The 27,719-nt window shown below is 34.3% G+C and overlaps 1 protein-coding gene across 3 annotated transcripts; it reads right to left on the reverse strand.

Moving 5' to 3' along the window:
* Mppe (Metallophosphoesterase) lies at window positions 1–27,484 on the reverse strand. Of its 3 annotated transcripts, none has more exons than XM_067115149.1 (7): window positions 27,310–27,484; window positions 24,801–25,016; window positions 13,220–13,382; window positions 10,071–10,208; window positions 9,488–9,604; window positions 8,562–8,790; window positions 1–1,573 (listed from the first exon to the last, which is right to left on the reverse strand). In XM_067115149.1, the coding sequence occupies exons 1-7, from the start codon at window positions 27,339–27,341 to the stop codon at window positions 1,560–1,562; spliced, it is 909 nt and encodes a 302-aa protein (XP_066971250.1). In that variant the 5' UTR covers window positions 27,342–27,484; the 3' UTR covers window positions 1–1,559. The 3 variants fall into 3 exon arrangements, with proteins under 3 accessions (XP_066971250.1, XP_066971248.1, XP_066971249.1); XM_067115147.1 differs by having other exon boundaries at window positions 1–5,994; XM_067115148.1 differs by lacking the exon at window positions 27,310–27,484 and adding an exon at window positions 27,058–27,198 and having other exon boundaries at window positions 1–5,994.
* Window positions 27,485–27,719: the final 235 nt, after the last annotated feature.

Below are 27,719 nucleotides of genomic sequence, written 5' to 3' on the forward strand. Positions count from 1 at the left end.
TAAAATAAAGCCATTTATTTGCAGAAAATATAATTTACATTAGCATAAAGCCTAGTGTAAACAATAACGTAAGAAAATAAGCATGAAAAATATCCCTGAAAGATCAATATTGGACCACTGATACTAAGAAATATATTAGTAGCCTTATTTGACAAATGTCAAATGTATACTGTTCTGTATAATACTAGAATCACTTTTGATATTATGTTAGGTTTGAAGTTATCTCCAAAATATAAACCAGATTTGGCATGAAAAGTGTCACACAATGAAAAATATATATTTATACAGCAAAATATATCTAGCAAAGCTTGACCATTCCATTATTACACAATTCATTTACAAGGTGTATATACTACACATATATGTTGAAGCATTAACTTCCTCAACAAATGAAGTCTCAACCTATGAAGTAAGTTGTAAGTACTTCATCTACTTATACAGTACATCAACAAATATCAGGAATTTTTACTCTTTTTGCTGACTATGAAACTAATAGATCTGTTTTCTATGCACAGTGCATATTTTAGCACACTATACTCGAATGATTCAGTTTACTTACTACTACTACTTACTATACTAACACACAATTAACAGTAATACCTAAACTTTAGAAACATTTAACAAGCTTTTCTCACTTTGCTTATAACAACTTTGCTGCTTTCAAGGCATGAATATCTAGAAGCACATGAAGGTTTCACTTATGCATTACTTGGGATTAAACATTCTTTAACAGCTAGCCAAGATGACAGCATATAGGAACCTTGGAATCAATATGATAACTCTGCAAAATGAAGTGTAGTTATTAGTGCAATATTATATACTATTTAATACTGGTGAGGTTATTGCTGAATTTACCCTTTTGTTTTATGATTAACCTACCAGTTCAAGGACAACTTGAGAGATGAAAAGTTAATCAGCATTAATACTGTACAATATCTGTTCATAGTAACACATACTGTACAGTAAGAACTCAAGATGGTCCATACACTACCAATATCAATGTGTGGGTACATAGCACTAAATGGTTATATATTTGGAAAGTGACATGCATAAACTGGAGAACTTACAATATTTAGTTGAATTTGATTGAGCAAAATTATTTGAAATTTGTTACTGTATACCTTACAAGCAGTCATGGTTTTGATCCATTTGTTATACCTTACAAGTAGTCATGATTTTGATATATTTTGAAGACACGGAAAAATACGCTGGACGTTCACCACAAGGGGTGCATGATTTCATTGCGCTACTACGTATTTAGATTATTTCTCAACTTGGAAGCCTACGCAAGTTTCACATCCAATAAAAGTACCATCATGGTTAAAAAAAAAATATGATGCAATTTGATATACCTGGCACTCATTACAAAATAGAATTCATGGTCACAAAGAACTTGTTTGCTGTTTCTTAAGTAATACACTATCATTACCAAGGGGTTCATATACACCTTAAAATACATAACTACTTACCCTCCAGGTTTTTGAGTGAGTTAGCACAAACTGCTCTTGCAACAGTTCACCATCAAACCCTTGATAATTTTCCTCTGCCAGAAATGCTAATCAAGCAAATGTACCTACAAATGAAAATAAAAGAGTAAGAAGCAAGTGGAATAGTTATCTCGTAATTTCAAAGAAATTCAGGTATTAAGACAGACAGCAAAGTTAAGAAAAAGTCCTAGCAGCTTTAGACCACCTGTTAAGGTTAGAGCTCTCAAAACAAGTATTAACATCACTAAAAACAAAAGGATACCTACAATACATCATGTTATAAAATGTACAGACATCTATCTTACTAGGAAATACTGAGATTAACATTAAGTAACCTCCTCATAACTTTCCTTTGGATAAATACAAAACACCATAATTATCTAAGGTTTCTTTGTATGACTGACAATTCAGGAAGATTTTTTAAAGTGCACCAAACATTTGAGCATCTTCGAGTACTTATAACAGGAATTCAATAAAGTGTGAAGGTATGCCAACATTGGAAATTACATCAGTTCTTCACTTGTGTGCGGGATGGACTACCCATGGTTTATTTAAGGGATAGACGCTCAACAGGGGAGAAGGTGCAAGACTAAAGGAGCCTATCTGTGAATAAACCTAATGACAGTAACAACATTTGCACAACAGGTCTTAGTCATGTTTCTCAGTTTCTTGTTACTCTAATCAGACACAAACAATGCTACCTGTGAAATGGATACTGCAATTACAGTTGGTAGATGTTAAAAATAAAATTGCCTATAATAATCACTTTTTTGTAATACTATTTGCAATACTTTCACATAATCAAGTATTGTACAGAGTAATACTTGTATTACTATTAATGTATTACAGTACATAATACACGTTTGCTGCCTAGACACTTAGTCATTTCCCACAAAGCAAGTTTCAATGTTTTCAATTTCAGCAGACAATGACAAACTTTTTTCTGCTTGTATAGAGCTAAAATGAACCTAAAGTAACATACATAATCTCTGAGTATATTTTGTGAAAAAATCATGACAAGAATTGCAAAAACAAATAGATGGTTACAAATAAGAGCAATCACAGCAATATTACTAGAGAAAGGTGATTTTCAAAATGTTCATACTGATGTCAGAATCTTTACATTTATGTTAAAAATACTCATTAAAAATTAAAAATTATCATCAAAATAGTGGAATGGAATGGAATGGAGTGGAATAAAGAGTTTAGGCCAAAGGCCAAGCATTGGGACCCATAAGGTCATTCAGCGCTGGAAAGTAAATTGACAGTAGGTAGGTTTGAAAGGTGTAACAGGAGGAAAACCTCGCAGTTGCACTATGAAATAATTGTTAGGAGGGGGTGGATAGCAAGATGGAAGAAAGATAATATGAATGGAGGTACAGTAAAAGGAATGAAAGGGGTTGCAGCTAGGGGCTGAAGGGACGCTACAAAATTAACTTCTCTAAAAACATTAGGTTACAAAAGATAAAACTACTTTAACAATTTTCTGTCCATCAATCCCAGAAAAGCACAAAAAATCAGCTTCCCACAGTACCACAAACTTAATATTATTATGCATATAACCATGCAAGCATTGAACTGCACATTAATTTACAAATACATATCTCAACCACTGAGATCAATAACATCATTATCAAAACTTTTCCCACAGCCTATTAGACCAAAACTGTTACCATTAAGCACGATTATAAAAAAATATGTTCATGTATGATAAAAAATACTGATTTTTTCCCACAAGAACCATGACATTTTTGTCCTTCATTACTACACATGCTCTGGTATAATGCTGCTTATGACTTGATTCGTGCTTCCAAAAATCAAATCGATAATAAATGCAAAGCAAAACCTCACAGCATAGTTAACGTTTACCCAATTTTATACAAATTTCATGTTTCATATATGCAAAACATTCCTCTATGTACCTAAATGGAAGATTATGGGACAAATGACTGGTTACAAAGAAGCAGAAAGGTGTTTAGATGATGAATATATTCCTAGATGAGGAACTTTCTTTCCCCCTAAGAATAACCAATTTTCTCTGTTGAAACAAAGCACTCCAAATTAAAGTATGAGATTTGCAGCTGCCATACATTTAAGAATTTTTATTCCCACTAATTGCAAATCCTCTTATATTTTTGTAGTGTTACTAATGTCATGCACCTGTTGTACTTGAAATGAAAAGTCTGCTTAGCTGCTATGTTCACCCGACTGAAGATTCACATCAAGCTGGTACTTTTCCTAGACTCTTCAGCTGCTATGTTCAAGCCACGAGTTTAAGCTTGTTAATGTAATAATAATATCAAACTATATAAAAATATTCCTAATATTGTAACATCAACACATGCTGATTTAATTCTATTATGTCGATGACAAGTGCATACTTTTGATACACATACACACATTAGAAATTAACAAAGAATCATAAAGTTTTTTATTTGGTTGATAAAAATGCAAATAATACAGCAGTTTAGTGAATGTTTGATAAACCAAACTACTTCAATACCAAAGGGCATTTAAATTTCGATAATATACAATCTCCACAACCTCGAAGTCAAATAATGACTATCAGTAACAATGAGTAACAGAAATCAGATAAGAACACTTGATGCATAAGATTACTACAGATAAAATTCAAGCCAGAGCTTTCAACAGATAAGATGAGGATCCACCCACAGGAAGACAAGATCCCACTCCACATCTCATTACCCCTTTTCATGTTTTCTCCAGCAATAACAATAGTAACATTTTTGTAATTTGTATAAGAATAAATACAGTATTTGGGAATGAGGCAGTTATGAGCACAGTAGTACTATTTAAAACAATTTTGTACAATATTTACTTAAATTTTACTTTAAGTTCTTGCATTTGGATACTCCTTCCTTTGGAAAAGCTGTTGCAAGTATACAGACCAGTTGTGAATTTCACTGCTGTTTTGGTATTCATTTTGTTCTCTGGTATTTCCGATATTCACTTTAGAGTTGGTGTTCATAGTTGAATACATTAATATTATTAATATTTTAACTGGTAAAATAGTAAATTCCAATGGCCACAATAAGTCATTATGTAAAATTACAATCTCTTCTCATAATATAATTTTGATGTGAAAATGAATAAGACTATACCAATGGAGCAACCCTAAAAAGAAATATGATGACCCCTAAAATCATGCTCAGCACCACATAATGAACATAAAATGTACTACACTTGATGTTACCAGGAATAAAATGTTACAACAAAATCTTGAGTAAAAACAAATGAAATACAAAGAGAGTTGTGCATTATACTCGTATGTATGGGAAATTCTAAAATCAATCTAAGCACTGAGAATGGCCTAGTGACCTTTCTCTAAACTTCTGCAATACACGGATACAAATGTGTTTCAGTATATACTATTCTGTGGAGAGAGAGAGAGAGAGAGAGGAAAGTACCTTATTAAGACATACATTTATAGCAACCTAAAGATGAAAAGTAGTTCAAGGTATAAGATGGACACGATGCAACAACTCTCAAAATACACCAAAGCATTATTTACATATGAATGAACTTAGGTCTCTGAAACTGCAAGCATGAAAAATATACATGGTAGGAATGATCTGATACTTGTATAATTATAATATGGAATAAAAAATAAGACTGAAATAATGGACGGAGTCAAGGATGGAACAAAGACAGACCTTTAAACAAACATATAAAATATACACGATATATTTGGTTACAGCTGACCCCATTATTCACTGGAGGAGTAGTTTTTGGGTCATGGTAGTAGGTGGTTTAAAGTACCTCTCTAGGAAGAACTTTTCTATTTGACACCTGGTCCCCTCATACTACATCATAATGATCTATAGTAATAGTTCAACAAACTCATTGCTGTATTTGTAATATTAAAAGCAGATACAATAAATGTAAAAGCACTGTTTAAAACATGTAAGAAATAAGATACCTCTGGTCAAGTTATCATAATTTGATGGAAACTACAGCAGTGAATTTCATGAAAATGTGTTAAAATTACATGAAGCAACTATTTCATAATTTTTTCATAAAAGGAAAGCAACTGAAAATTAATGCAAATCTATAACACTGCAGGTATTCTCACCAACAAATTCTAAACCAGTGAATATAAGAGATCGACTGTACTTCCTCAACAACAAGGAATCACCTCCACGTATTGTGACACAAAACACAGCAGACTTCAAACAATAGTTTATAGATAAAAGCACAATATGCAGTACACAGGAAAGCAAAATACTATTTTACCCATATACCACCTACGCAAATCAATGACCCAAGGCAGCATACTCCTGATGTCATAAGCTATGGTATTTGGGGCATTTTCTGCAGAGATGAAGAAGGCAGCTCTTGCACAGTGAAAATAGTTTGTGCCTAATCCACATGAAAATGTTAGGCAAAATGAGGAAAAGGGCAGCAGCTATACACATAACGTACATCCACAGCTGAGTGAAGCGAGATGGCAGCCACAAGACAGTATAATGAACAAGTCCAGACTTTCCTGAAAAAAAAAAATTACTTGTTGCACAACATACCCATTGCTTGTCATGTAAATGTTCTTTATCACAAATACCTTCCCACGTCCTTTAGAAATTTATTATATCATCTACCCGTCACTGAGAAGACTCTAAGACACAAACAGAAGACTCAACAAGCTAAATGCCACTGAAACAGCAACTGTTTTCCGTAATAATATTGATATACATATAGGTAAAAGATCCTCTTTCAGCTGTATTCAATTTATATAAGAGTCTTTTTAATATTTCTTATACTTACTTTTTCTCTGTTACTACATTCCACCAGTAACCCCTTCATTTTCATCATATCTTCATAGATGGAGAGGTAAATAATTGTTTACCTCTCCACCTATGATGACATGAATTTAAGAGAGTTACTTGTGGAACACTGTTATGGAGAAAAACAAATTATATGAAAGGCTGATGGGATTTTACATTCATTTCATTGAATGCAGTTGATGCTGCAATTGCCTTTTATAATAATAATAATAATAATAATAATAATCATAACTGCTGTTTCAATGGCATTTAGCTTGTACAGAGTCTCCTCTATTCCTATTATATTCTCATTGGCAGGTAAATGATATAATAAATTTCCAAACAACATTGAAAGATATTCTGCTTTTGTTGTTCATGGTACTCTAACACTTCTGAGTAGCAGAATAGCTTTCTTAGTCCTTTGGAAATTTCTTATACTATCTACCTGTAGACAAGAAAAATAGAAGAATACTGTATAGAAGGCTCTACAAGATACGATATGAAATAGCAATTGTTTCTAATAACAGTGCCCTAAAAGAGGGACTCCTTCCTAATAAAAATAATAATGATGAAGGAGTAAAATGGTAATCCCTCCTAAATCTCTCTCAAATGTCAAGGGAATAAAGTGCTCTATAGAATGAACCAGGCAAACAGCTGAGAGCCAGTGGACCCCACTGTCCATGTGCATGTAATCACCTACAGCTTCTTTTCTTCCTGTGAAGAATTTTTTCAAACTACATTTGTAATTAAACAAATTTTTATTGTTACTATAAATCTGGGCAAGATGCATGGAAAATTTACAGTAACAACAATACGCTCTTCACTTCTAGCCAAACCATTATTTCTAGCAAGTCTGAGCTTATCTACATCTTCTACTTCATTCGGTACCACCCTGCAAATTTCTGCATCTTTATCTTAATTCACTTTTGAATTCTAGTCATTTAAACACACCTTTTACACTAATTATAAATTTCCATATATTTCTTCAACTACCACCATAACTGACGACAAAATTACCAAAAAAAATGGAAACACAGAACGAAGAAGGTTTAAACCCTGAAAATAAGCTATCAAACTAGGCTCCTCCTTGGCATTCAAGAAGAACTTCTCTGTTCATAGGATTCTGAATGTGGGTTCTTGGCTTGGCCAAACCACCTTCACATCCTTCTACCTGAGGGACGTCGCCCACAGATCCCTTGGACACTTTTTCCTTGGGTCCAGTGGTGGCTGCTCAGCAAGTTGTGTAGCTCATCAAATGTCCCTAGCAGGACAGTTTGTATCTTGCCTAAGATGTTGGTATGAAAGTGAGAATGATTGAGATGGCTGGTCTTTTTCCTTTTTCCTATCTTCTCTGCCTGCAGGCATTAAGAAGACTGATCCATCATATGCTGGAACTGGTTGGATACAGGTGAGTAAACTAGCCTTGCTGTTTGAGTATTTAATATTCTACACGAGTATACCTTTCAGTAGCCAGCCCTTCTTCTCTCTGGCAAGGAGAGAGAGGAACGATAACAAACACGTCTAGGTGGCTACCTTAGTTTGCTATCTGAACAGATATAGATCTTTAACTTCCTCCTATGCAATGAATTTCTACACTGTATTTTAGCCCAGTAGTCTGACTGTTAGATACCCATCTATCTAAGAAGTCAGAGGCTTGGGGTCTCCTTTCTGTGGAGTCTCTTATCCAAGACGTTAGACCAGGTGTGCTGAACCTCCAGTCGGTTCAAGATTCCCTTACCTCCCACCAAAGGTGGGTCTGTCCTAATGTTAAGACCCAGGTTTGTTCCACATATGAACAAATGGCAACTTTTTAAATTAATCTGTATTTTTCACAGCTAACAAAAACAAGCGTGCAGTCTTAACATTTACTACCCACCTCTAGCCACCCCTATTTTAGTTAACCCTGGGCTGGAAGAAAACTAAATAAATTATGGTGCTGGAGATTAGGTCGCCGTCTGCTTCCTCCCTCATCCCCGTGACTGATGCCAGATGCCAACAATTCCTCGCATAAACAATTCCTATTGTTTTTCACTGGTTTCCAGCTGGCGCCAGAAGATTTTTCCTAATGTTAAGACTGCAGGTTTCTTAGCTATGAAAAATACAAATTAATTTTAAAACTTGGTCATATTCATGATATGATTTCAAAATACTATTAAAATTTGTAAGATTTGTTAAGTGATTACAGACACAATTAGAGCATACCTACGTTCACTCTTCAATAACTTACAAAAATACTAACAGCTCCTCAACAACACTTTGAACTTACCTATGACAGCAAATCCACTGAACTTACCTATGACAGCAAATCCATACCCATAAGATTTTTTTCCCATTCGATATGAGCAGGTGGGAACTGTAACCTCATGTAATTTGTGCCCGCTGTAATCGAAAACCCAAACATTACCGTCAGCCTTGAGAGGCCAAAACTCTTGAGCATGAAGTTCCTTTTTAGTGGCAACAAAGTGAAAGGAGTCATGTTCATGACCAGAAAAAATAAATGACGGGTGATAACGCGATATCTTCTGCAAGGAAAAGGATATAATGTACATTAGACAAGGCAACTACTGATGCCTGAATTGTAACTACAAAATACATTTATACTGCAGCAAAATTATTTCTCCAAATACCAAATTTAAACTTAAGCTTATTCTGTGCTTTTCATTATAGCTGATGTGAAGCATTGCAATTATCAATAATAGTTTGTCATTACTGCATTCTTCACCACTACAGAAAAAATCTTTGTCTTCAAAACTAATTCACCTGCTCACATAAACCAAATTCTTCCATCTAAAATGCTAAATGTGTTACCTCATTCTGAAAGTGTATCAATGATTCCTATAGATTTCTCAAAGTTAATTTCTGCCTCCTAAAATTGTAATTTTCTTTCCTGCATAGGCTATCACAGCCTTGATTTTTTAATGATGTATAAAAATTTTTGGACTGGTATTTGAAATAAAATATAAAATAAAAAGAAGCAAAATTACTGTCACATTTCAGTCCATACTTATAACATTGTATTAATTTCCAGATGAGCACAATATGCAGCTCTCCAAAATAATTAAGAGGATGTGAGGAATGAGCTCTGCTCTTTAATTTGTACTTTAAATATTAAGCTCCCCGGAAATGTTTCCATTATACTGGTTATACTAATCTCTAAAAATGTAAATGTTCAGTAAATTTATTGCTAGGAACCATCAAGAAATGAAACAACACTAATACCTCTTTGATAATTTTCCTTGTTATTGGGAGGAGAGGAATGTGAGAAAGTAGAACCCGTATTCTGTTCTCTTCTTGTGGAAAATTGGGCATGCCATCAAAATCATCCATCACACGCATCTGCAAGGGGATGTTTTAACGTAAAAAAAATTGTTGATTAAAAGTAAATATAAAAAGCCATTGAATAAAAATAAAAACATGTTGAAAATAATAACTGCTATCAAATTAAAAGAGGATAAAAAATCTTTCTTCCCACACCTCATTATACATCTCAAGACCCCATAAAGCTGGTGTCCTTTGTTTAAATCTTTAAGGCATCATTAACAAATTATCTTCAAACTTGAAGATACAACCCATGATTAAACTAATTACCTAATTAGATAAGTCTGTAATAAAATATACTTAATTTCAGCAACTTTAGTAAAGGAAATATATTTCCTGTTTGTTGTACAGTACGTTCAAATTTTTAATCTTGGAGTATTTGAGGAATCAGGACACTTAACCAAGGAATCAGGACACTTAACCTAGGAATTTAACACCAACCCTATTTCAAAACTCAAAAAAATCAAGAAACATGGGGACTTACCTGAGTAAAGTCTATAAATTTATAGGAGACGGTGTAAGACTGATTAAATTCTTGGTAGAACCTCTGTACTTTGTGCAATGTTACTTTGTCTGGCCCTTCTCCCCCAATATCATTGTCCCCTGGCACATAAATTGTGTGCTGCAAGAGAAGCAACAAAAACTGTCATGTCTACCAGTCTTAATACAAACAAACAAGTATACAGATTGAAAAGAACAATAAAAGGTTAGAGAAAGAACACCATTAGCTTAATCTTAATACACTACAGAATAAGCCACATGCTTGAAGAACAATCCACACACTTGAAGTTATTTTTATGCCATATTGAGGGTCTTGTTAGAAGTAAAACTACAATCCAGTAATTCTTACTTATCACAAGTTTTAGAAGTGTAAATTCAATCAACCACATCAATATTCAAGATAATTTGGAAAATATAACAGAAAATATAAAACAAACACACACATCAAGTCAATAAAACATATAGAATCCACATTAACAAAACCAATCTAGCTTTTGCGTATAAATACACTTCAACATAATGAATACTTGTTTTCTACTTGAAATACATGTGGTAAATACTACAACTTCCATTTCAAAACATCATATAGATACCTTATTTTCATGGCAGAAATCCAGGTTCATCAATGTCAAATCTAGAAATTAGCTTTCTCTACATCATATGTACCATTCCTCCCCTTCCAATTTTCTTTTGTGAGCTTTGCTGTCAATATGTATTTCCCCATTCCCAGGATTGTGCTTAAGTCCCTGACCAGTGCTGTTATGTAATCATGACTTTCAGAACAGCACTATTACAATATTCCCATTATCTATCATTTTATATCATACACATATAATTCAAGTTAATAAAACTCATAAACAAAAAACCCATATATTTTTTTTTCTTCATTAAAGAACTGTTCTTGCATTTGCTTCATTTTTCATTCTCTTCACTGTTATTTATTATCCAGTCTTATTTCTTCTCCTTTTGTTTATCCGATTTTTTTTTAACTAAGCTATTTCACTTCCCTGTCTTTTACTGACACCCGGTCATGTAAATATTGCCGCACATTTTCCAGTTGTGGTTGGGCTGTGCATCTGTAATTCTCTGCCCTGATACAAATTTCTAAGACCATCATCATCTTCATTTTTCTTTCATTCATATATGGCTAGCTTCTGTTACATTTTCAGTTATTTCATCATTGATCAGTATGCCTACTGTGTTTTTCTTGTCTCATTGGCATGGTATTAAAATTTAAGTATCTGCAGGTCATAACCTATAGTTTTATTTCAGCTTAACTCCTAAATATGAAACAGGTCAAGGTTTTTTCTTGCAAGCATACCCACCACTTCTCAGCTTTTTCTCAACATTGCTCCCACATTTACAGTAACCATTTTTAACGAGCTTGCCTTATATTCACCTGCTCTGGAGATTCTTCACACCTTGTGCCTACTTAAAGGCTGCCAGTTCCAGAGTAATCTTTCACTTTGAGAACTCATGTAATAATGGAGCTGTTATCTTCCTTCCATCACTCAGTATTAGCTTGCAGCAATCTATGTTGTGTTATGCAAGCATAACCCAGTACTGTATAACAGTGCAATCCTTTTCTTTGATGTCTGTCCTTTTCATCATAACCGCCATTTTGGTTATCGGCGTTTTGGTTTTATGGCGCTTGGCTAACGATGTTGTTAACCCAATTTTCAGCGACGGTAAACAATTTCTGGCGTTGGTAAGTGGTTTATCAGCATTGGCAAGCAATTTATCAGCACTGATGAGTGGTTAACAGTGCCGATAAGTGGTTTATTGGCGCTTACAATGTCACAAACACCATTCATTACCATAATTATCAGCGATTTTCAGTTATCGGTGATTTTCAGATATTGGTGCTTGGCTGGGAATGTAACCTCACCATTTACCAGAAGCTCCTGTATTACCAAATTTTTAAGGAACTACCATATATGATATAAAATTTAAATTTTACTGTGATCCCCTTAACTATTATAATTTGACTCATTAATAAATTTAGTTTTAATAAAACTTTTAATTACTGGTGTAAAATATTTAATACAATAAAAAATCAAGAAGTCTTTCAAGTTTCAAATTCAGTTTATTTTTAGAATCTGACTTTTACCTTTAGGCAACTTAATATGAGTGTATGAAGGAGCTTAGACCTGGCTGTTATTACACAGTGAAGGATTTAAATCTGGTGTTACACTTGTTCCAATGTTATAGATTTGTGTTTATTTGATCAGCATTAAAGTATTGTAAATTTGAACTAATATATATTTTTCTCTTCAGATAATTACAAAGCCATCAGATCTGTCTATGGACAAACAATTTTTGGATATAATTGTTACTGTTATAATCTACTACTAGGGCCATAAACACTTAATAGCATGTGACAATGTATTCAGCTAAGGTCACAGGAAAATAAAAGAAAGGAGTATCAAGCGCTTTTGTGTTATTTCCAACACATTTTCGATACAATGATAAAATCAGGGACGGTAACTGCCATTTTGATGGAAAGACGCCTGAAAACATCCTTTTTGCCTCTATACTTATATATCATTGTCCCTTCTTTTGCTTTGTTCTCTCACTGTCCCACTTTGTATGTAAAAAGCACACACAGTTGTTGTGCCTGTTGAGTGGTGAAGGTGAGCTTAACGAAGGCCTTAAATTACCACCTAGTCTAAATTACGATATAGTCGTGAGTCTATATCCTCATATTTCACATCATACTTACCAACATTACCCTTTTCATTTGTCTACATGTAACTCACAGTTCAAGTTGCCAAGATAAACTGTTTATACTACAATACTGCTTTCTTCTACTTACTTTTCAAATCTCTTTCCTGGTCTTATGAGTCTGTTCTTCAATTTTTCTTTCCTTTTCCATAACACATATTTACTTTTTCAAAGTCATTACTTATACATTAATATATCAATGTAATGCTAACAGAATTCAAAATGTACACAACCTAAAAATTTAATGCAAATTAAAGTAACCTATACTTTTCAATGTGGAATATAAAATGACAATGGTTATGACAACCAGCGCTTATATCGGTAATATGATGCACAAACTCATGATGGTTTCTGTGAGAACAGAACTTTCATCATACAGTATAAAATTTCACAAAGCTATTCTCTCACCTTGACATATGAAGGAATATACATTAGAGACTTGAAGTGTTCAACTTTTTCATGAAATCTAACATCATTGCTGATACTTCCATCATCCATGACATCTCCTAAGAATATAATTATATCTGGCTTAGTTCTCCATACAGCTAAATGGAAGCCCCTACTGACAAACCTGAAAACAGGAAGAAAGGACATTAAATTTTACACTAGCAATCCACTATAAAACTCTTATTTATTTTCTTTAGAAACAAAAATTCCTTAAAACACTGATCTTCGCCCTAAACAAAACAAAATAATTTATTTTTCAAATTATTAAAAAAGGAAAATGCAACATCCTTTTTGCAACTTATACCATACAATTAAAAATCCAAGATGTATTCATAGCAGAACAGACAACCCTTCTCACTATAGCTGCAGTTCCAGTGAGAGAGAGTGAGGGTTTTAACGCCAACAATAAGCCATGCACTTGCAACATTAATTGTAATCTAATTACTTCATCTAAAGTTAGGTTTTAAATACAATTAAAGGTCATTAAAGACTTTTTCTCAGTGAGAAAAGCAAACCCAGTTTAAATGTAGACAACTCTGCCTTTAGCAGGGAATGGTTATCATTCAGTTTACATTTTTAAAAGAGTATTTTAATGATTACCTTTCAGAATTTTTTTTTACTTCGTATACATTTAATTTTTGATTTTCATAAAACCTACACATAGACGTATGTCCAAAGCTTTGCATATTTGACAACTGAATAAAGAATGAACATGTGTAGCTTCTGTGCTACAGTTCATTACCCAATTACAATACCCATCATCATCATCATCATCATCATAATAGTATTATTGATATTAATAATTTGATGCAGTGATCTGGAGGAGAAATCATCGTTTAATTTGTGTTCTATACATTATACAGGAAAAATCAGAGTAAAACTGGTGTACACAAAATGATTAGATAATTCTTTAAATATATATCATGCTGCGAGGTGTGTAAAGTATCAAAATGGTGTAATGGCTATGAAAATTACTGTCATATAAGAGATGAAAAAAAATTAGAAATTTAAAGGCTGTGACCATCTTAAAAAGAATTATAACTCCCATAGGACAGGAAAGGAAAAACAGACATCCATTTTATAAATCCTTCTGTGAAAGCTAAAATGTCACAAGCATCTAAAACATAGTGACTTAGGGTCAAAGTTCTGCAAAGTGCAAACATGACATGGAAGCTCAAATCCTACTTGCATAAGCTGCGGACTCCACAAAGCCAACTTTGCTTCACAACATACTTTTGGTGACAAAAATATGTATCTTCAATTCTTACATTAAGTACTGAAATTTGACTGACCAGGACAGTTATAAATAGTGAATGTGCATCAATCATCTCATCTGGATTGACAGACATTCTTAAATTTCTGTGACTAATACAGTATTTCCTAAAGCCAAAGATGCACCTCGGCTGTAACTAAAAAAAAAAAATATATATAAATACTTAATTTCAGATTTATTTTTTAAATACTTACCTCTCCATTATATAGCTTTTACTTCCATATCAGTGGTAATTAGACAGACTGAAACAAAAAATGAGAACACTCGGTTTTCTATGAATATCCATCTTCTACTGTAGAGCTTTACTATTTTCAATTTTTCAATTTTTGTATTTAGCCCTCTGGACCTGAATTCCATAACCACCTAAGGTCCCTAGATGGAATCTGCTTGTATGCAATTTTATTTTAATTTTTATAATTTTTAATATTTTTTTACTATTACAGATATTCTCAATATTATTACTGTCATTACCATTACTATGAATACTATTTGTCCTACTTCTTCAGCAACTGTGTGGGTATTGTCATTTACCATTTTTTATCAGGTTATCTCATGTATTCAGATTGTGCGTATTGTCTCTACTTTGTGTGTTCCATGTACAGTGTAAGGCCTTGAGCCGAAATAAAATTTATTATTATTATTATCATTAAACCACGGGGGAATTGAAAAAATGAAACAGTAGCTAACTGTTTACCGATAGAGACTCCTGCAACTGGAAAAGGAGTTGAAATACCCGAAACAGAATGTTGAGACTACTAATGGCAACCACCTGCCTACTTAAATGGAAGCTGAAATGATAGTGCATGCTGAGATTCTCTATAGGCAGGTGATAGCTGAGCAGGAGACACATGCAAAGGCGACAGGAGTACACAAAATAAGAGCGCAATCGATACACGAGCAAGCGAAAAGCATACAAGTGATAGGCGTACAGGCAACAGGCACTCAGGCGTACAAGCCACAAGTGCAAAAGCAAGGGGCGCACAAGCCATAGGCGTGCATGCGATAGCACACAAGCCATAGGCGTGAATCCAATAGGCAAAAGCCGTATGTGCACAAGAGACAGGTGCATAAGCATGGGCGTGCATGCGAGAGGCATACAAGCCATAGACACACGCGATAGGCGCACAGGTCATGGGCGTGCATGCTATAGGCACGGAAGGCATAGGCGCACATGCGATAGGCATACACTCCATAGACACGCAAGCGATAAGCGTATGGGTAAGTGATAGACATGCATGCACAAGAATGTGGCATTGTGGCAAAATGCGCAAATTCGCACTAGACGCATGCTAATGGTGCATAAAAACTGCGAGGTGCATAATCACCCTAGCTGAAAAAATCCAGAATACGTACACAGGAAAGCTGAAGACAGTCTAGGCCTCTCACTAGAACCTAACTGATACGTATTTATACTAGCCTCATACCGCAAGCAATCCTTAACTAAAGGGGATAAAAGCGAAACTTGATCAAAGCAAAAGTTAACTTTCCTTGACAAGGCAGCTTAAACCCCCTTAAATACTACCAAAAGACACGAAGCATCACTGCTACCAAGCCGATCTGATACACTCAAATTGAAGAGAGAAAAACATTGGGAGACTTCTCTTATTCTTACCCGAGCAATCCTATCGGAGAACACATTCTGGTACCACTAATGCTGGACCTGGTGCCCTACCTGACTGAAAGTAGGAAGGGGACAATGGCACAGATCCGCATCGCTTTCTGACATGCCCTGGTTCCCTGTCACTCTAAGCCACGAGGGAGAAAGACAGGACTTGCTAAGGACAAGACAAGAAAAGGCAGGGGCACTGACCCTTCCTCCAACATGGGAAACAACCCGAACTTACCGAGACTCTCTGGAGGATAGCGCAGAAAAGAAAACACTAATGATAATAACAATAATAATATCCCATGAAACTTACAACAAGTGAACATAAAAAATTACTCCATCCTATCTGCACTGATGGGAAGCTCATTTGGAGAAGCAGATCAAAGAGAAGCAGCAGAGGACCTAACCATTTAGTAACCAGTTACTAAACGGGGAATCAGACAAGACATCCATCCCTTTACTTAAATCTTACAAGTATTATTCTCTATAGTTGTTTCTACAATCTAATAAGCTTTCTCCGTTCGCGATCAATTACTGCATTTTGTTCAATACGATTCATATAAATAGTAGTTATCGAAGCACAACTTTTCCCTCTGCAAAAACATATCATGAGGGTCAATAAAACTGGAATACTGTACCTGTAATGCCTATGACAGCAACTCTAACCTTACAGGTTCTTACCAAACGAATATTAAAAAAATATAAGAACAAACCAACAGAAAACCGAGTCCAATCTATTGAACTGCTACCGAACCCAGCGACAGAAACAGACTGACCAGCTAAGAGTGTTTGTACCTATTGGTCCCCCGGCAGGGGGGTGGGGGAAGATGGACAGAAGACGGATATTCATAGAAAACCAAGTGTGCTTGTTTTTTTTTTTTAATCTGTCGAACCACCACTGGTGCGGAAGTAAAAGTTATATAATGGAGAGGTAAGTTTCATTTTAATATGTAAATACAAATACTTAAGATTTATTTTTTAAAACTTACCTCTCCATTATATAGCTTTTTTCAAGTTCCATGATTTCCATATCTAATAAATTTGTCTGGAGTTGACACACCAGTCAAAAATGGATGGGGCTACAGCTGGTGTAGTATTTTAAGATTTTAATGGTATTGGGTGTAGGCTTATGCAACATCTTTTTTAATCAAAAAAACAAAAACTAACACCACAATAAGAATATTACAAATACAAAAAAACATTTTATTACAGATACACTTTTTAAAAATACCACAAAAATATGACTTCCTGAACTAGCAAAATAAAAATAGCATAAAGATTAAAATCCACACAATACAGATATTACAAAGAGGTAAAAACATTTTAATTTTCAAAGCGTGAACATATTGTGCACACTGTTACACTTAATTTTGTACAAAAAGAAAACCACACAAACATGACAAGTTTGATTACAATAGTCTTGCCACAGTAAGATTTATGGTAAACCCTTTAAAAGTAAATGTAGTTCTACTTTTGTCAGCTAATAACGCTCCCTTAAAGTTAGGCTTGTTTGAGGAGAGTGAAATACCAGTAATACTGATATACAATATTTAAGCTACTATTTATCCACTGACTCATCTACTGTAGTCTGCCAAAATGGAAATGAATCTTTGTGACTTTGCATAATTTCTTTTTAATGATACTTTTGTTTCTTTATTATTCTACCTAAGTATAATGTACACTTCGTTCAGAGGTCATCCACAGGAGTTCTGATTATTGTCTAGCAAAGATAACTTTCCTCTCAGGTTAGGATAAGCCTATGAAAACCCTAACCGTTAGCCTCCAGGAAGCATGGTAAATTTCCAACTCACTTCAGGAATAAAAAAAAGCATCTTCGACACCAGGAAATACGTTAATTATCAAAATCCATCTCTTTTTCCATTCAATATTAGCAGTACCGATATAAAACTAGCTGTCTATGGGGTTTAATTAAAAAAAATTATGGATAACCTTTATACATATTCACATTTGAAAATGAACACTTACCTAAGAATCTGTGATATGTAGTCATTATCAGTACTGACAATTTTTGGGAAATTTTGTACCTGCATTATGTTCATTTTCATCTACTTATACTGTATTTAGACACACTCAAGGCAGAAGCAAATACATTAGTAAGGATATGAAAATGACTATGTCCAATAACATTACTAGGATGTATTTTACTATATTTCTCTCATTTATACTATATATATATATATATATATATATATATATATATATATATATATATATATATATATATATATATATATATATATATATATATATATATATATATATATATATATGTATGTATGTATGTATGTATAACTGAATCATGAAAATATAGTGTATAATCTTTTAATTGACTCATCCCTGCTTTGAGCGGTTGGGCCTAATCTTTTGTAAAACCTCTTAAATATATACCTCTGTTTTGGTAGGTCTACTAATTCTTCAACTGTGTTGGATTCCAGGTACATATTTTCCTTTATAATCCCCATCTGTCATTTATATGAGCTTTCTTTGTAAATGTATTTTTATATTTCTATCAGTCTGCTAAGTAAAGGACAACAAGTCGAAAGGCCTAGCACCACTCCGTCATATCTCTTTCCTTCGTGGCATTGCCTTTATGTATATATATATATATATATATATATATTTGGGTGTGATTTATGCTACATGCAACATGCTGAATATTTATTTAAATATAAAGCAAAAGGGGAGATAAGAGAAATGAAATTTTTTTAATTACAAACATCAAAGCATGCTTACCTGTCTATAATATGAAATCTTAAAAGTTTCAATATTTTTATGTACAGAATCTGGATTACCAATTTTCTTATCTCAGTGCAAATCTGGACAAGCCATTTACTGTACATAAAAATAAACATGCAAATAAATCGTAAATAAAAAGGGCTCCTATATGACGCTAGTCACATACTGTTAGTTAGTCCAGTATATGATCTGTCCGGGTGATGTAGCTTTCACTATTTTTTTAAAAGTTACATCACTCAAAAAGGCAGGCAAGATGGTCAGTTCATTACTGATTTTACTGTTCAAAATAATCTAATGGTTTTATAAATCTAAAGGCACAGGATAAGAAAATACCACTGTATTTCATGTTAATTGGGGCTCTTACGAAGGTTTACTCCAAATTCTTCCCAACTTTTCTCAAAATATAAACTTTTGTTTCACACAGGGCAGCTATTTATTCACATGTACCTTTGCTTTTTTACTGATTTTAACTAGTAGTATGCTTGCCAGTGTGACTGCTCATAGTGCAATGCCACTTAAAAGGTAAAGAAGAGGGATCTTTGGTGAATCAGTCTTCATTTATGAAGCGTCACTTTTTATTGTGATGATGTGTTCAAAAATGGTATAACTCATATTCACAAATATCAAATACCTACCAAGGAAGGAGAATTACTATTATACTGAACTGTATCCTAAAGTAGTCACTTCATTCTCTCATAGGACTGGCCAGAGGGGTGTCCTCACATTAACGTGAAAACTGGAACAAGACAAACTAGAAGAAGCGAAAGCAAAAAGAAATTTCTACAATTCACCAAATGAGATACTATATTGTAAGCAGCAGACCCTAACAGGACCAGGAAAGAGGACAATACCTGCATGGCAATTGCTTCTTATCACAAAAGTTAACTAGGCCACTGAAGATGAGCTGTTTATGAATAAAGGTTTGAATTAGTCACCTGGTGCCATATTGGATGTCAAATAGGCCTATTATTACATATTTATTGTTTCAGGTAACGTCTGTCAGAGGGGCAAAAACATGCAAAAAAAAATTATTAAAGCACCAAAACTGGAACTATGGACTGACAGCCATTAAATACAGTGAAGGTGAGATTAATGATATGAATAAAAGGGAGAAATTACTGGAATGCATTCAAGGCAATAGTGTCAAAAGTCAAACCAGAAGTGCCATGATGTATATAGATGACATCTATATGACAGAAACGACATAACTGAATATTCCAAACAGAAGCTACACACCCCTGGTAAGGGAAAATTCTTTGTTCAAAACAGAGAGAAAAATTAAGAATTTTCACCTGTAGTTACTGATCATGGGAGATCTCACAGCCTTTAAATTCATTCTCAGATAAGGCAAGAATTGTAAAGGACAAAAGGATAACTTGTAATGAGGCACTGCAAGTTCACTGTCTTCCTACCAGTGGCGAGTATTGAAAATAGAATAGAACATGGAATTTAGGTCCAAGGCCAAGCACTGGGACCTATGAGGTCATTCAGCACTGAAACATAAATTGGCAGCAGAAAGATTTGAAAGGTGTAACAGGAGGAAAACCTTGAAGTTTCACTATGAATCAACTGTTAGGAGAGGGTGGAAAGTAAAAACGAAGAAAGAGAATATGAATGGAGGCACAGTAAAAGGAATGAAAAGGGTTGCAGCTAGGGGCAGAAGGGACGCTGCACCTTAGGACCTTAAGCAATGCCTACAGTGCACCGAATGAGGTTCACTGACAGCACTACCCCCTACGGGGAGTGGTGAGTATTACAAGACTATCTATTGGGTGTTCCTTGGAGGAGCAGTTTTCTGGGAATAATAGTTAGTGCAGGAAACTACAGCAAAAACACTTAGTCCCAAATAGTAGGGAAACCATATCATGGAAGTCAAGAAGCAATTCTTTTGTAATATACCTGTCTTAACTGGCAGTTAGCCAACATACAATATATGAAAAAGCCTAAAATATTATGGGGGTAGAAAACAAATAACTCCAGGTTAATTGATTCACCAATCATAAATGAATATCAAAACAAATAACTGGTTAATTGATTCACCAATCGTAAATGAATATCATTCATTCTTTTAAAGCCTTCCTACCTGCTATGATATTACAGTACTTCCATTTGTTTAAAGGCACATTCTGAAGTATATTTTTATTCATAAGCCTTCAAGCATGTAAACCCAAGTACAGGATATGTACCACATTAATTATAATGCTCACACATGTTCTATATGCAGAATCTAGTAAGAATGATACCAACATTTTATGACTTGAATTATGGTATAAAACAAAGCTAGTTAATGCGCATACAGAAGAATTCCATAACCTCAAGTTCTTAACATAATTTCAAAATTATTAACAAGCAGCGAAATACAGCACAAAAAAATACCAACACATGAGTGAGAATAACTCTTTACATTATGTAGGCAAGTGAAAAAATAAGGGCATTCATGGATAGCCAGTCTGGCTACATCCAAAACAAGCTTCAAGCATGTATTAATGAACTGCGCAGTGTATTGATTTCCCTGTCCAAGCACATGCCCTGTAAAACAGGGCCATATACTTGCAAGGAACTTTTCAAGTTCAAAACAATTCAGTGAAATCTATATCAACTTTAACACTTTCAACTATGACAAGCCAGTGTCTACAGATAAAAGCAGCATTTATTATAATTTTACAATTACTTTCAACAACTACTGAGACAATGAACAAGGATGTCTATCTACATTTATTATCCCCCATAATGGGGGTTCCACTTACATTGTGCCTTAAGTGGCAAACTGGACAGAAGGTACTAAAATTCTTTAGTGTCCCTTTGGTTCTAGCTGCTTAACTTTTGCCTTGTACTTTTCACCCATTCCCAATGGTTTCTCCTCCTATTCAGGTCTAACACTTTCAACTTTACTTTTTTCCATCTTACTTTCTTAATTGGAAGAAACCTCCTAAGCAAGCCCTGTGGGGTATAACATTGTGACTCGTGGCCTCATTACGCTATGGTTATTTACAGTTTTACAGTAAAAATGATATAATTAAAGTATTATCAAAGCTAAATGCTACTTTGACAAAAAAATAGTACTGCTGTAGTAGGTTTCAAATGCTACATCAAATGAAACAGCCAAGTCAAATGCTACATTAACAGGAACAAGGACAAGAATGTGAGCACTTTCTAAGCACTTTCTATGTAAGCACTACATTAAATTCCAGAATAAAGCACAGTAGTGTATTTAAAGACTGGAAAACTTACTGATACAGTTCAACGCGTGAAAAGTCTCAGAGCCAACTTACTATAGACAAATTCTTGCTGCAGTTCCACATCAGATGAGACTTCAATGAAAATTACTCTTTCTCAACATCAAATCACTACAGACCAATTAGGTAGCATAGACTGGATCCTTCCAAACAAACCTTTTTAAATAAATGTTAACTAAGTTATGCAAGAATTACAATTGGATGAAAAAATTAAGCATACAACACAAACTTTCGGTGAAAGACGGAGAGTCAATAAACACTAACAAATATTGAGCTCATTATCTTTCCTACAGCTGCATGGCTTCACATTCTCTTTGGTGTGTAAGTCAATACTTTTATATTTTTTTCCACATTTACAATCTTCTAATTTGTTTCTTTTTGAAACTGTAATTTTTAGGAACAAAATAAATTTACGAACAAATCCATTACTCCATGATAGCTTAAATCTGCATAGTGCAATCTCAGCACACATCCTCATAACAGGTGAAGAAGAGTTCTGACTTCCACCAGGCTGAGTATGCCATCCAAGTCACCTCACCACCTATGCCACTGGAACTAGTTATTATCTGCATATTGCTACGCAATCACAATATGCAGGGACACAATAGGGGGTAATGGGTTTGCATATACAGAATAATTTTATTCTTGAAAATTACATTTGTTTCAAAACAAACAGATTACTATACAATGGCCTGAATGGCCACTTAGTTGGGACTTCAGTGCCTATATTTTCCTTTGCTAAGTACTTTACGTGGAGCTGCTGGTCCAATGAGACTACTGACTGCAAGAAGAAGCATGAGCAACGAGTACACAAATGAAACAAAACGACTATATACAGTGAACCCCCCGTATTTGCCGGGGATGCGTACCACACCCCCCCTGGGAATAGCTAAAATCCACGAATACTTAAAACCCCTCTAAAAACACTTAGAACTGCCCATTTTGATAGCTTAAACCAAGAAAAATCCTGTAAAAATGCTTATACCTGAGTATTTTAATAGTTTTATCACAAAAAGTGCATTTATTCATGAAAATTATATGAAAATACAGTAATTAGTGAATATTTCTCAGTGAAAAATACCGCGAATGGGCGAATTTTTCGTGAAAAATGACTAGATATGTTCCACAGAGAAACCCGCGAATGAGTGAGTCCACGAACCATGAGAACGCGAATACGGGGGGTCTACTGTAAAGAGATCATTAGCTCGTCCAGCAGCTAGACCTAGTTGTAAATGATAATAAAAGATCAGCTTCTGAAAGAAAAACAAATAAAGTACTGAATTTATAACTGTCTAATACAAATATTCATAAAGTGAAAAATAAAGGAAAATTCCATCACTATGGTAAGATATTATTAAGCATACAAATGAATCAAGGTGATAATAAAATGAAGCAAGGTGATAATAAAATAAATGAAGTAAAGGTAATATGAAGTGAGATACGAACGAAATTAAGACGAGTGGGATTGCAAGTGTTAAACACACCAAATACGCAATTAATGGCCATGTCAACCAGTGGAGGCACTAAAGGACCCATATGCATACTCGGGTGGAATCTGGAACTAATTTTCTTCTGCTTTTGGGATGTGACTGGAGATTGTGCTGCTATGAATTTACGCAACTGTAAAGTAATGGCTTCGTTTTTTAACAAAACAGGTTTGTCATCTGTTCATGAAGGGATTGCATTAACACCATTAAGCTTACTCAATAAAATAAATTATTTACAGTACTGGCCTACTATCAATCCCAACCTATGTCTCCTTTGCATACTGAAAATATTTGCTTAAAATTATGCACAGTCCTGACTAAAAATGGTCAATTATTAGGTACCATACAGTAACCCTAAAATAGATCTGGCACAGGTTTGGCACTAAGCATGGCCTTGCAGTTTTATACTGTATGGTATGAGCCATGGTCCACAATATATTGTATAACAATAATGACCAAAGTACTGTACAGAATACAAAAAATATGACAATATAAAGATGGACTATGCATTATATTCCTTACCAACTTTAAAACATTTCATAAAATACAGTAATAAATGTTACTTTTACCATTCACTACGTGTATGGAATCACAAGTCATTGATGTTTTTCTTTTAAAACAGCCATTCTCCCAATACTGTAGTATGAATGGTCATTAAAATCTGTTCCAGTTACTCTAGATATAGGTATCTGACTATTCATACTATTAAACAGCCTTTGTTAGGCCAACAAAATTCACTACATGTGTAAGATAAACCTATGCCAGCATTGCATTATTCCAAAACCATGCTGCAAGAATGCATTCAAGTTACAAGGCATCTAACCATTCCTATCATTTAAATTACGTACTTAAAACCTACATAGGTTTATTGAAATTTGCAGTGATGTGGAAGACTGTGAAAACAGCTTTATAAAATAAGCTTTTATTTGCAGTCCTTAAGAGTCATTTACAGACTTGTTTCTGGAAGGCTAAACAAGACAAAATATCTTTAAATACACATACCCATTTCCAATGTGCATTCTAACAGCTAAACCAACTGCTGAATTTTAAATTCCAAAAAATCAATGATACAGTAATCTATATCATATATATATCAGGCAACATATCTCCACTACATTTAAACAATAAGTACTACACAGATCCTTTCTGTGCTATGCAGAAGTACAAAGAACAGCATACAAACCTGTCTGCATCCCATGTTGTGAGCAAATTCAAAGGGAAGTGAGGTTCGGTGTCTGTGCTTAAAATCTGAGGATCTGCTGCAATTAAGACTCTGACGCTTTCCTCCTCAATATCAGTGATTTCCGACCACCTCAGAGCTTTCACAACATACATCAGCCACTCATTAAATAAAATGGCTGTAAAGAGCATTCCTGCTATGAAGCCATATTTTGTGATTCTGCAATACAAAAATTAAAGAATTGATGAGAAATACAACATATGATTTTCAGATCATACAAGATTACTGAAACAATAAACACGCTAAGTCTCCATGTACAGCCTACATGTAAAAAAAAATAAAAATGCACACATATGGGGACCTGTATAGCATGATTTTTTATTTTTACTTTCCACAAAAAGCAGGTGTCTAAATATATATGTACTGTAACCAGGAGAATAACGAAAATCAGTTTACACTGGTGAACCAAGTGACAAACTTGTATAAGCAAGGGGATCATTAATAAACTGTGGAAAAAACACCTTACGAGAAAGAAACTAGACAGGTACTTTTTTACTGAGGAATTACAATATAACAACCCAGAAGTAGTGAAAGGCATGAAAGAACATGCGAGGAATTATAAAATTTACAAATCTTGGTCTCGGTCACCTACGCCTTAGCCTGGCTTGGCTTGGCTAGCTTATGCATCCCTCACATGGGCATTCAGTGTAAAGTATTATTTTACCAGCAGCCCATAATGACCTGTACTTCAGTACTTTCATTCTGCCAAGATAATTGCAACAACTTTTATGTGGTACAGTATCCATAGCAAATGTACAGTTACCAAGAAACCTGTAAGGTGCATATTTAGTATAGAGTACTTTTCAAGTTGTAGTTCAGGTATATGCGCTGCCCTAGCTATTTTCTTCAAAATGACAATAAAAATATTAGCTAATACAGAACGCTTTGTCAATATTTCTGTTACCTAACCAATCATATTATTCTTTTTGTCTGCTAGGTGGTGCTACAATTGTAAAATTTTGGAATCTTTGAACTGGTCAGATCTAATATTTTCAGTCTTTTGTCTCTGTTTAACCATGAAACTGTGAAGATCTTGTGGTGATCAAAAATTTTTTTTCAGCAGGGAACAGGCTACTGCTTCATTGCAAAAGTAACAAAATAAGTGCAGTGATCATTTATATGGCAGCAATGAAAATTGAGTAAGTGAATTTGAGTGTTTTAACTACTGTAGTATGAGCAGAGAAACTCTATCATATTTTATGTTAAATTTGCATTGTGCTGATCAATGAAATCAGAATTAAGTGTGGTTTTTTCCAATAGTGTTTGCTTCAAATTTTTCTGACACTGTTTGTCGGAAATGCTTTTATTAACTCAAATTTTCATCCCAAACTGGCAAATTCTGACAGAAATAATGTTATATGATTTTATAAGTTCAAAGGGAGATGTATCTTTGTAGCCTAGTGCTCTAGGTTACAAGTAGGTTATGGATTATCCCTATTGAAACATGTCTTTGATATGATTCTTCACTCACTGCGACCTGTGGAAATAGCATGGTAAAACTTGAGACTACTACAGCGCCCCTCTGGTTCGGTAGACTAACCATCAGTTTACCGTAAAATGGGCGCTGTGTTTAGTACCAGCCCCTTCAGGATGAACATAAAAACATAAAAAAAAGCCTGTAAATACCATAAAACACAAAAAAGGGCTTAAACATAAACAAAAACACAAGCAATTAATAAATATTACAGTCACTAATTGTTTTACCAATAGCGTGGACAACTCTTGTGCACTCTCGCCAGTTGTGCATCTGGTATTTCTAAGCACGGTACAGTATTAGCTCCGCACGGACTGTATGGAACAAATACGAGAGACATCAGGGAGCCATATGTTCAAGAAGGGATTGGCTAAGGAAATCTCTTATAAAAGGAACCATACTAACCTAACATACCCTATCTAACCTAACCTAGTAGGTGTGTTACTTAGCCGGGGGGCTCCACCCCTGGAACCCCCCTTGAAGGAAACTTCTATTTTTACCAAAAGTTCCCTTATATCACAGTGTATGCGCGATAGAAAAAATATAATAAATTCTGAGGTTAATTACAGTCGAACGGGAAAAAATAACGGTAAATTCTTAATAAGCAACCAAAATAATATAGAAAAAGTCAATTTCCAAATAATACCTGACGCGGAGCTAATACTTAGTTCTGCCATCGCACTGATAATTATTTTCCCGATAAAAAAACCACAACATCATAATTACATGAAAAACTGTTAGAAAACTAAGTTTCCATAATGAACTGGGCTAGATTACCGCATCCTTTGGGCAACTTATTGAGTTTTATCCAACGTTAATTCTAGCACAGTCCTACAGTAACCCGGTCTAAATTTAAGGTTCAAATTGGGGTAGGGCATTGGCCTTTACGAAAGAATTAATTAGGGTAGCTTACAAAAAAAATGGGGCTGATAAGACGCAACGTTATCTGGAACTTATCAGCAACCTAATCAACATTACCTTAATGGGAGCACTGGTAGTAGTCTTGTCATTTTGATGTCGGAATTCAACGTTAACAACCTACTTTACGCGATAATACTTTTTCAACGTTCACAGCCAGAATTTTTAACAACACAAACATTACGTTACTCCACGATCAACATTGCGTTCCTTGTGATTTTGACGTTGAATGTCTACCAAATGAAATTAGTTAGCTATTTTAGTAATGATTCTCTCTCTCTCTCTCTCTCTCTCTCTCTCTCTCTCTCTCTCTCTCTCTCTCTCTCTCTCTCTCTCTCTCTCTCTCTCTCTCTCTCTATATATATATATATATATATATATATATATATATATATATATATATATATATATATACTGTATATAGCTTAATGATAAATAATATTGCCAAGACCAGGAAGAACATTCTTTAT

Source organism: Macrobrachium rosenbergii, chromosome 13 (genome assembly GCF_040412425.1).
Source record: "Macrobrachium rosenbergii isolate ZJJX-2024 chromosome 13, ASM4041242v1, whole genome shotgun sequence".
In the NCBI taxonomy this organism is placed as follows: Eukaryota; Metazoa; Arthropoda; class Malacostraca; order Decapoda; family Palaemonidae; genus Macrobrachium; species Macrobrachium rosenbergii.